The following is a 12,208-nucleotide window of genomic DNA, read 5'->3' as shown; positions in this document are numbered from 1 at the left end:
TGACAGACTCTGAAACAGGCTCCAGGCTCTGAGCTGGCAGTCAGCACAGAGCCCGACGCGGGGCTCGAACCCACGAACCGCGAGACCATGACCTAAGCGAAAGTCGGACGCTTAACCGACTAAGCCACCCAGGCGCCCCTAACTTTTTTGCATATACTGCTTTTGGAAACAGTTATTGGAGGTCATGATCTTGATACGTATGTAGTATACTTTTTGACATATCTAATAAGCTTTATGTTTTAGAGTAAATTTTAAAAATAGTATATCACATTTCTATAATGGTTATTTACTAGTCAATGATTTTGGCTATAATGGAATGTGATACGCTTGGTGGAGCTGGGAGCACAGGTTGGTAATTGGTGACATTTCTCCTTATTTCAAAGGAAATAATGAACACATAATAAGGATGACTGGAAATGAAAATTTAGAGTTAGATTTTCCAGCAGCTTTAGTAACTACAGAGTAAGTTATCATATAAAGGGATAGCATTGTGGCGCCTGGGTAGCTAAGTGGGTTAAGCTTCTGACTCTTGATTTTGTGGTCATAATCTCTTGGTTGTGAGACTGAGCCCCACATTGGGCTCTGCACTGGATGTGGAGCCTGCTTAAGATCCTCTCTCTCCCTCTCCCTCTCCCCATCCTCCACTCTTTCTCTCCACCCCTCAGAAAAAATTTAAAAAGTAATCTATTATACAAATGACTCTTACCTTGAATTGTAATTTTCGCATCCCACAAAATGGACTATATTTAATAGCTGACCCAGATTCTTAGATAATCTGTAGTCTCTTGAGGAAGTCTTGATACTTTGAATTGGTGAAATGTAGCAGGGTCATGAGAGAACATGCACTATATCCTCTTTCTCTTTTTTCCTGCCTTATCTCATCCTTTCATCTTCTTTCCGGAAAGTGGCAAAAAATTAGGTGGAGGAAAATAGGCTGAACTACAGAAGCCATATTGGGTTTAGGGGTGTTCATTGTTGCTCCATGCACTACTGGTGTCCTAGACCAAATTGAGATATAGATGGCTTGAACCTTATCAGTGTTACTCAGCCCTCTGAATGCCTCTTTGGCCTTTTTCCTTTATTTCCCCATATTCTGACACTGATGTTTGATGCTGTCATCTAGTTATCCAAAGACTCATCTCATTCAGACTGGTTCTTTCGCTCGGAATTTGCCATCCCTCTTCTGTTTGCCACTCTTTGACCACCATTTCCTAAGTGTTCCTCATCTTTTAGGGAGGTATTGGCTCAATTACCTAAAGAAAATTGTTCATAGCAATGCCAGAATGAGAATGAGACCCTACTCACCTAGAGAGAGAGCTGTTTGTGAACAGAAGGTTCTTTAGAAATCCTTTCCCTGGCTAGGTCATTGTTCTAGGCAAAGACCAGAATAAAGCTATGATTCTTTGAAATAACTCTACCATTTAAATTTTTTTCCCCTAAATCAAAGTGTCCTTTTCTACAATCTGTCCATATTAATAACATTTTACAGGGTTTTATGTGTGAAAGGATATACAGATTAACAAACAATATTTGTTTATAGTGGCACTTATTCACTTACATGTTTTTACTTAATTACTTTTAAATGTTTATTTATTTATTTATTTATTTATTGAGAGAGAGAAAGAGCTCATGCACGGGAGGGGCAGAGAGAGAGGGAGGCGGCAGAGAGAGAGGGAGAGAGAGAATCCCAAGCAGGCTCCTCGTTGCCGTTGGAGAGCGAGATGCTGGGCTCCATCTCACAAATGGTGAGATCATGATCTGAGCTGAAATCAACATTGGACACTTAACTGACTGAGCCACCCAGACACACCTTAACTTTTTAAAATGGAAGTAATTTTGTGCTTTTGTGGATTCTGTATGTTGGTAATTTTCTTTGGTTTTTATTGTATTTTTTTTTTTATAGGTGAAACCAGAAAAACAGCCGTCTTAGCCATTTTGGATGATTCTGAGCCAGAGGATGATGAAAGCATTATAGTTAGTTTGGTGTACACTGAAGGGGGAAGTAGAATTTTGCCCAGCTCTGACACTGTTAGAGTGAATATTTTGGCCAATGACAACGTGGCAGGAATTGTTAGCTTTCAGACAGCTTCGAGATCTGTCATAGGTCATGAAGGTGGGTTCCTTTTTTTGTTTAGCACCTTCATTCTCTTTTCCATGGAAGTCTTTTTTTGTTTATTCTTTTAAAGTTTCCAGTGTTTCTTTTTTATCCTTTCATTATTTTGTAGAGCTGTGTATGTTAGTATGCATGGAACTCAGCTGGAAAAGGGCTCTGAAGTGAACTGTGTAACTGCATAGGAGCTTGCAGATTCCGGCTTGCTTCCTCCCACTGGTGTGATTTTAAGAGAGTTAGACTTAGGGTGCTCAGCTTTCTCATTTGTTACAGGACAAGAAATATTACTTTATAGTTTTTTTTTAGGATTAAATGAGTTAATGAATGTAAAGTGCTTATCATAGTCCCTAGCAAGTGTGTATGTTCTTAATGATAGTTGTTGATATTAAACAGTGAAACCCTGGTTCCTTGTTCAAACCAAATTGTAATTTGCAATTGGAAATTTTTCAGTGTGGGTTTTATATTGTGTTGATGTTATTTTATGAGTGAAGTGCCAAACTAGAAAAAAATCAGAAAGTGTCCATTTTTTCTTTAAAAATAAAGATTTTCTTGAATCCTCACTTAATATTTTACATCATAGGTAGGGTTTTGCATCTATAGGCTAATTTTTACTTAAAACATTTTGACAGTGTGTTTTGTCTTTGAATAACCCTGTTTGAGAGAAAACTTCTATTTATAGCTTGTTTCAATTTAGTTTGTATTTAGAAATAAGAATAAATAACTGTACCTCAGAAAGAGAAGAAATGACAAGAATATAGATCATGTATTTGGACCTCTATTTTACAGATGAGAAAACTGAGACACAGAGATTAGGGGACTTGACAAGTTCATAAAGCTAGTTAATTGCTGTTCTGGAAACGACATATGGTTTAGTGTGCATTACCTTTTACTTTACTCTCAACTTGTGAATTTCTTTAACTTACCAGTACAAGTGTCTTAGCCATTTTTCAACATTCTTTCCTTTTATTGTGGTTTAGAATCTCATGTTGTCATAGTGATAGTGAGTAAAAGTGACTAACAGGTTGCTATAAGTCTGGTCTAAAGACAGATCATCAACTTTCGAAAAATTATTTGTAATATAAAAGTCATTGTAGAAGTTAATGTTAATAATGACAGCAGCAATAACATTTATTGACATTTCACATCCATTATTACACTCATTTGAACACTAGTCCTATAAAGTGGGTGTGGTGGTATATACCTCATATTCTCACAAGGAGACTGAATTTATGAGAAATTAAGTAGCACAGTTATTCATAGTGGAGCTTAAACACAATACTGTCTGAATCCAAAGTCCATATTATTGTATAGGGAAATTTGTGGGGAGTATGTTTTGCTTGAACTTAATCTGCTGCATAACCTGACATTGTAAGAACTTTCAGTAAATATTTTGATTTGAGTTGGAAGAATAATGACTTTGAGTAACAGTGTCCAGGTAGGAGAAACAAATTGATGAGAGAACCTGACTGTATCTCAGGGTACAGGTAGAAATTGGATTTTTAGAGATAATAGTTGAAATCATTAAAATTAATAAGATCTTTGTGGATAGAGGAAGAAAGGCAAGGTGTTAAAGATGGAGCCATGTGGAACACCAAGATGAGGTGCTGGGAAAGGAAAAAGAGCTTTTGGGAGAGGGAGAAGGCTCTGCCAGAGGCAGAGGCAGGAAGAGGCTGAGAGAAGAGTCTGTTTACATTAATTCTCAGAAGAAGAAAGTAATGTGGTGTGCAAGTGAGACTAGATGCCCAAATGGGCTGGAAGAAACCGTAGTAACTATCTAGGATTTTAAAGGACAACTTTGGATGGGAAACAAATATCTAAGAACATCGAGGTCTTCGGGCAGTGCTTCTCAAAGTAGGGTCCTCACATCAGTGCCCGTCCACAAAGTGCTTGCTATTGATTTGTGGCAAGATAAGTTTAGAAGTTGAAATAAGCCTTTCTAGAAACTTTTACAACATTTTCCTTTAGTTTATAAGCAAAAGCATTATCTGTGGGCTTGTAATTTGTATGTATGTATGGTATATTTTTTTTTTGCAAAGAGGAAAAAGAACTAGTAACTAAAATTGATAGGCCACATGTGTTATTAGTCAAAAATGTGCATTATCATATTACTCTAAAGGCATGAATTTGGTATTGGAACTAAAACACTGACTTGATTTTACTGCTTGCAGGAGTGCTCCTTAGATTTTTCATATTTTCTAAATAAAATTTGAGGTGAATTCTATTCCTTTACATACTTTCCTAAAACTTTATTCCTGTTTTTTTTCTAGAGTCTAAATTAATTTTCTTTTTCCTTTTAAAAAAATGTTTATTTATTTTTGAGAGACAAAGAGATAAGAGTTTGAGTGGGGGGAAGGACAGAGAGAGAGGGAGACACAGAAGCTGAAGCAGGCTCCAGGCTCTGAGCTGTCAGCACAGAGCCCTCTGTGGGGCTCGAACTCACAACCTTTGAGATCATGACCTGAGCTGAAGTTGGATGCTTAACTGTTAAGACACTTAGGTGCCCAGTCTTTTTTCAAAAATTTTATATTGAACCTCAAGAATTCAGAATTTTGTGTGTAAGTTATCATAAGCTTGCACTGATAAATGTGTATCAAGCATGTATGTTTTATGTTTACCCAGATGAATTAATGACAACTTCATGGTGATTCTTCAAGATAAGTGCTGAACAAACAGAGTCAGAGGCGCCAGGTGGCTTAGTTGGTTAAGTGTCCAACTTTGGCTGAGGTCATGATCTCACACTTTGTGAACCTGCTTTGGATTCTGTGTCTCCCTCTCTCTCTGCCCTTTCCCCACTCAGTCTGTTTCTCTCTCAAAAAATGAATAAACATTAAAAAAAATTTAAACAGGTTAAAAAACAAAATCATACCATGTGGACCTAACCAGTGTTAGCCCTGCTTTTGGCCTAGTGTTGGAGTTTCACTTATGTGATTAGGTTTGAAATATGGACTATCCTGAACTTCTGGCTCTGGAATACATTTTCAGTTCGTGGGGAGGAATTGCCTCAGTGCTTAACAATGTCCTGAATTCTGTAGAATTCTGTTTCTTCTTTTTGTGCTAAAGCAATTGGACAGATGCCCAGTGGTAAATATTACTTTCTTTCAAATGGAACAGGCACACTTAAAAATAGGGGACCATAGGTTTTTACTGTGGTTGAAAACTATAAGTGTGCTCTTTATAAATCCATGTTAGATGTGTCACTCAGTCATCCAACTCAGCAGCATCATAATCATCATGTCATAATCAGTGGCAAAAAATATGCCTTTTTTCAGAGACGGCTTGAATCTTTTTTAGGAAAAGATTTGAAGAAGAAATGCAATTTTTTAAAAATAAAGAGCTGCTAGAGAAACACACTCAACTTTTTTATTGATTGTTCATATTGACAGTTTGTGTTGCGCACGATTCATATTTCTATAATTAGTTTAAATCATTTTCTGTTTATGGTAGAGGGCAGTTAATTTGGATGGTCCATGTTTCTATGAAAATACATTTCCTGTGTTTTAATTTTCCATTGTTATTAGACATGGTATAGTTGATGTTTTTCTTTTAGACTTCTGGTTTGTTTTGGGAGCAAGTAGACAAAATACTTAAAGTTGTTAAAATACATTTTACATTTATATTTCTTAATCTACATTAGACTAGGCCTAGATACTATATGATAGATCTTCTGTTTTAGAATTCTATGGTATCACCAACTTTTGGTGGACTCTGGATTTTATATCAAATGATCTTCTGGGAATGTTATCAGACTCTTCTGTAGGTAAGGGCCCTGCTTAGGCTTTCATCCTGGACAAAGACTAGAAGGCAGTGTAGCTTACCACCTAGCAAAATATTTATATGACAGTTATAACCTGCCCTCTCGGACATTCCTTTTGTCCTTGCCTTTTATACTTAAAAGACTAAGCACTTGTTTCTAAGTCTTCTTTTCCTATCTGTGACTGTTCTTTGACTCCTCATCCAGGTAGAGGGTAATTTTCTGGTAGTTTTTCCTAGGAGGCATTTTAAATGAACTTGGTTCCTGGGAGTCTGTCCTAAAGAGGCAGTGTCACTTCCTCAATTTTGATTATTTGTTAGAAAAATTTTCACACTCTTTATGCTTTTTCACATGATTTGCAGTGGGCTTGCACAATTATATTTAAGGAATACTTTCTTTACCATTCATTTGTGTCTCTGTGTGTATATCCTGCTTCAGGTTGTGTTTCTTGCAGTATTGTCTTGCAAATTATTTGCATAATAACTTGTTGAATTTTTATTTTATTTAAATTTTTATTTAATTTTTTTAAATGTTTTATTTATTTCTGAGAGAGAGAGAGAGAGAGAGAGAGAGATAGTGTGAGTAGGGAAGGGTCTCCAGTTAATTAACAGTTAAACAGTCTCCAGGCTCTGAGCTAGTTGTCAGCACAGAGCCCGATGCTGGGCTTGAACCCACGAACCGTGAGATCATGACCTGAGCCCAAGTTGGATGCTTTAACCGACTGAGCCACCCAGGTGCCCCATTTGTTGAATTTTTAAAGGTGGTATGGAATGGGTAGTTTTAGACTTTGAGCATTTTATATGTATTAAGTTTGTAGGAGGACTTTACTTTTTCTTTTCTCTTCTTAGTATTTCATTTTTATTTTTACTTTTTCATGGTATATTTCACCCAGATTTCTGTGTACAATCTTGCAATCATATTCCATATTATTATGAATATAGATTCCCCTTCAATGTGGGTCTTTATTGACCTACATTTTGTTTTCTTGACACTTGTGTTCATAACCCATTTTTAGCACTTGATCAAACTTCTTTAATTTTCTTCTTTCACTGTTACTAAGGTTTGGGACTTAAAAAATTTTTAAGAACCATCACTATAAACCTTTTTATTTCTGTCACCAGACCACACTGTAGGTGAAACTGCTTAATTACTCCAAGGCTCTCTTTATGTCTCTCAGTAATAAACTCTTCATTGATTAGAAAGCTGCCCTATGAGAAGTTCTAGAAGGCGTACAATAGAGGAACTCTAGTATTTCATAGTGGTACCTATATTTTGTTCATATAAATTCTACAAGCATACAAATTTTGAATGATATGCTGGCAATTGTGGCCCATTGTACAGGCTTTCACTAACCTTGACATAAACTGATTCCTAACTAACAGTACCTATGTGGTTCCAAAAAGTGTTTTTTCTAAGACATATTCTACTAATATAATGGTGATTGTTTTCTGTATTAAAAATCTTAAAAAAATGTATACATTGATGTATCTAAGGAAATCTTATTTAGAAGTCTTTCTGATACTTTTGTCTTCTTATGTTTTCCACTTTCCCCAGATAATTCATTGCCCTAAAGTTATGTATGCTTAACATTAGCATGAAACTTTTATTTTGTTTTTCAGTAACTGAAATAAAGATAATCTTTAAGTTAATTAATTCATGATATTTAAAAAAATTTCTCTAAGAGAATTTGTTTAGTTTTATTATTTTCAGAAATAAAAACTTGTAATTTGAAAATATTAGAAAATATTAGAGAAATAGAAACACATTTTGTCTTATTGCTCCTCTTCTTGTTTAAAGAGTATTAGAAGTGTTTGCTTATTGGATAACTAAGTAAAAGTAATATTTTCAGTGAATATGCATGGATTTCAGCTGTAAGTCTGTGCCACAAATTTAAATAACTTGAGTTCTTTTAAAGTCTTCTGAACACCATTCCATTTATCTTTCATTAAAAATTAATTCTTTTTTAGTGAAATACTTCATTAACTTGTGTTCATCATCATCTGTTACTTTTTAATTGAGCATATATTCTCAACAAGCCATGTTGCCATAAGCAATACTTCCTAGGAACTTACTTTTTTAAACTTGAGTAGTTTAAAAAATATGATTGTCATGATTTTCTTCAATTTTACAAAGTATTATGTGAGGATAAAACCCAGGAATGGAAAGTATCTAAAATACCTCAATTATCTAGGAAGGAAAACTGTAACTTTGGTGAAGTTACAGAGGCTGATGTACAAATTTGACACCTTTCCTTTGTATTTCTTTTTATAAAACAAAATCATTGATGGTATATGTAAGTTACAATTTAAAGAAATGTGATTTTCAGGTATTTGCAAGCATTTTTATGCGTGCATTGTGTAAAATCACATTGCATATCAGTGTAAGGAAGTTGTGTCCTTTTGAGAAGTAAAGGAAGAATTTACTTGTGTTATTACTAGTTTTGACCATAAGGACTTTTTTTTCCCTTTAATTTACAGAACATTTATGTTCTGGTGCATGTTTTGGAGTGTATGAAAGTTTGTGGTTCCCATTTTAGCATGTGCTTTTGGTAACTTCTACATATTGAAGTTCTAAATGAAAGTACTTAAAAGTGGGATCCCTATGTTAATAAACAATAAGCATGTATAAAGCTTCTGAAAAATTCAAAACAGAACAGCCTTGTAATGTTTGTAGAAAAGGTGCTGTAATAGTTGCATGTTTGGGATTGGGGTTTTGTTGAGTTCAAATATTATTTATTTTCTGTTAAGCATTTATCAGTCTTTACATTTCATTTGCAGGAGAAATTTTGCAATTCCATGTGGTAAGAACACTCCCTGGTCGAGGAAATGTTTCTGTTAACTGGAAAATTATTGGGCAAAATCTAGAACTCAATTTTGCTAACTCTACTGGACAACTCTTCTTTCTTGAGGTATTACCACAAAGAAAAGACTTAACAAAACAATGTAAAGAGTGTAAGTAAAACCTTGGTTTGTGAGCATAATTAGTTCTAGAAACATGCTCATAATCCAAAGTACTAATATCAAAGCGAATTTCAAAAACCATTGGTTCAGTTGTGATCATGTTACATTCAGCATCATGTACTATTTGTATTGCAAGAGATTGCTCATTTGTCAAGTTAAAACTTATTAGAAATGTTTACTTGTCTTGCGGAACACTTGCAGAACAAGTTACTCACAATCCAAGGTTTTACAGGTTCTTTAGATTTTGTAAAGAATCCAAGGTTCTTTATATTTTGAAGAAAATGGGAAAACTCTGATTATGTAAAACAAGGATTGACAGAGATTGATGTGAGAGTTTGCTTTAAAACCTAGAGGAAGAACATTACTTGAATATCTAAGACTTAGTAAGTGCCTGGGCTGGGACACCTTGATGGCTGTCAGGTAAGGCTCTGAGTCCTGATTTTGGCTCTGGTCATCTCATGGTTCATGAGATTGAGCCTTGCATTGGACTCTGTGCTGACCGCTGCTTGGGATTCTCTCTCTCTCTCTTTCTCTCTCCACCGCACACATACGTATTCTCTCTTTCTCTCTCTCTCAAAATAAATAAACAATTTTTAAAAAGTGGGTTTGTTTTTTCCTGTATACTTGGCAGATTTACTTGAAGGAAACCGCAGATGACAACTTTGAGCCAAGGCCTCTTGCTGCTCTCCTGCTCTCCCATTTCTGGTGTCCAGTGTGTCATTTTGAACAGGATGGACAGTGCTGTCCTTTTCTGTTACTCCTTGCTGTCTTAGAACTTTAAATGAAAGACAGTAACAAACGTAGCTTTTATGTATCTTTTATGTCTTGTTCACACTGTATTTTTGAGGTTCCATGTAGAAGCTCTTTCTGATAGTTTGAAAGAAGGTGATTGGGAAATAACTTTATAAAAGCATTTCTTGGATAGAAAGTCAGCACCATTTAATGATAAGTCTCTCATCTTCATCTCTTTTCTATACTCATGAATTCTTGTTTGATAATGTGTTTCATTCTTTTCCTTCCTCATTTCCACTCCCTTAATATTAAACCAAGTTCCATAACTTTCTGCCTTGAGTACTGCTTTGGCCTTCTAGTACCTACTTTTCCTGCAACACAGCGTTCCTTTTCATGATTCCATTTTTCCTGTTCGCCGCTGCCGTAGAAATCTCCCCAATGTATTGCTTTGTCTTAAATTTTCAGTAGTGCTACATTGTATATTGGATAAGATCTACATTCAGTAGCTCAGCATTCAAGATCCTCCATAACTAGCTGCTGTCTGCTTTCAGCCTGGTCTCCCCATGAGTCAGTGGTTTTTATTTATTTTTTTAATCCACACATTTTAATCTTGTTTAAAAAATATGTTTAGATGCACAATTTATAAAGCCAATAAAAGCAGGAGACATTTTATGTTCAGTGTCAGTAGAGGGATGAACTTCTTTCTGTTTGTCATAGGGGTCGTTGAATAAAACAATATTTGTGCATTTGTTGGATGACAACATTCCTGAGGAGAAAGAAGTATACCAAGTCATTCTCTACGATGTCACAACACAAGGTCATTCAAAATTCAATTCTAGTATATTCTTCTTCTTAGAAAATAATACTTGCTATCTTTAACAACTAGATGCATACTAATTAAGAAGTATTACTTAAGTTTTTAAAAAGTATTACTTTAAATATTGTTTGTCCCATAAAAATGTTAGAGCTAAAAAAATCAGCTCAAAATGGGAATTCTTCTCTTGTGGATTCAGGAAAAACCTCTAAAAATTTTTCTAAATATTTTCTTATAGAATAAGATGCATTTCCAAAAGAATAATTTTTCTGTAATTAATTTATACTAGCATAGCAATTTGGATTTTGGCCAGTTGTATAGATAAATTCCAGTCTAATAATTTTGAGTATATTATCGGGGTATGTCCTTGAATTTCTACTCAATTTTTTAATTCAGATGATGATTATAGCAAATAATGATGATCGTATATCAAGTGAAAATATTTTGTGATTTACTATCTAAAAAAAGAAAACTAAAGTGTAGGCTCTGTTTGTCAAGTGAAGATTTCTGTTGAAGGGGTTAATGATATAGATTACTTTTTGGTCACTTCAGTATGTTTCAGAATGTGGGGTTAAATTTAAGTATTTAGAAGTTAATGCCAAATCACTGTTAGATTTCTTGTGATTCCTGATGTTTTTAGGAGTTCCACCGGCAGGAATTGCTCTGCTTGATGCTCAAGGATACGCAGCTGTCCTGACTGTAGAAGCCAGTGATGAACCGCATGGAGTTTTAAATTTTGCTCTTTCATCAAGATTTGTTTTGCTACAGGAGGCTAACATGACAGTTCAGCTTTTCATCAGTAGAGAATTTGGATCCCTAGGTTTGTGTTACTGTAGAGTGAATGGGTGCTTTTTGAATGTTCTACTTATGTGGATGAAAGCATTGCTGAAATAAATCAGGAACAGGAAAAACACTTTAGTATTTGTTAATTCAGAACACAACTTTATAACTTCTTGAGTTTTGAAGTTTATTTATTTCTTTTTTTTAGTAATCTCCACACCTACTGTGGAGCTGGAACCCAACCCTGAGCTCCAAAGTCACATGCTTTTCTTTTCTTTCCTTTTTTAAAATTAATTAATTAATTTTTAAATGTACTTCAAGTTAGTTAGCATATAGTACAGCAGTGATTTCAGCAGTAGATTCCTTAATGCCACTTACCCATTTAGCCTATCCCTCATCCCACAAACCCACCAACAACCCTCTTTTTGTTCTCTGTATTTCAGAGTGTCTTTCTTGTCCCCCTCCCTGTTTCATATTATTTTTGCTTCCCTTCCCTGCTGCTCATCTGCTTTATATCTTAAATTCCTCATATGAATGACATCATATATTTGTTTTTCTCTGACTAACAAACTTCGTTTAGCGTAATACCCTCTTGTTCCATCCACGTAGTTGCAAATGGCAAGATATCATTCTTTTTTGATTGCCGAGTAATACTCCATTGTATATATATCACATCTTCTTTATCCATTTGTCGATGGATATTTGGGCTCTTCCATACTTTGGCTATTGTCTATAGTGCTGCTATAAGCATTGGGGTGCATGTGCCCTTTGAAGCAGTACATCTGTTTCAATGTCCAATTACCAGGTTGTAGGGTAGTTCTATTTTTAATATTTTGAGGAACCTACATACTGTTTTCCAGAGTGGCTGCTCCAGTTTGCATTCCCACCAGCAGTACAAAAGAGATCCTCTTTTTCCATATCCTCACCACATCTGTTGCCTGAGTTGTTAATCTTAGCCATTCTGACAGGTGTGAAGTGGTATCTCACTGTGGTTTTGATCTGTATTTCCCTGATGACAAGTGATATTGAGCATTTTTTCATGCATCACTTGGCCATCTGGA

General features: G+C 35.2%; 1 protein-coding gene across 1 annotated transcript in view; it reads left to right on the top strand.

The window, feature by feature from the left end:
* ADGRV1 (adhesion G protein-coupled receptor V1) overlaps positions 1 to 12,208 on the top strand; it is a 500,208-nt gene that overhangs the window by 79,560 nt on the left and 408,440 nt on the right. Inside the window, exons 35-38 of the mRNA XM_039255493.1 lie at positions 1,904 to 2,113; positions 8,639 to 8,769; positions 10,271 to 10,370; positions 11,008 to 11,187. Of these exons, the coding sequence (XP_039111424.1) occupies positions 1,904 to 2,113; positions 8,639 to 8,769; positions 10,271 to 10,370; positions 11,008 to 11,187 (621 nt within the window). The remainder of the gene's footprint in view (positions 1 to 1,903; positions 2,114 to 8,638; positions 8,770 to 10,270; positions 10,371 to 11,007; positions 11,188 to 12,208) is intronic.

This window comes from Hyaena hyaena, unplaced genomic scaffold (assembly GCF_003009895.1).
Source record: "Hyaena hyaena isolate Hyena2069 unplaced genomic scaffold, ASM300989v1 scaffold_529, whole genome shotgun sequence".
Classification (NCBI taxonomy): domain Eukaryota; kingdom Metazoa; phylum Chordata; class Mammalia; order Carnivora; family Hyaenidae; genus Hyaena; species Hyaena hyaena.
This window is presented reverse-complemented; position numbering and strand designations above follow the sequence as displayed.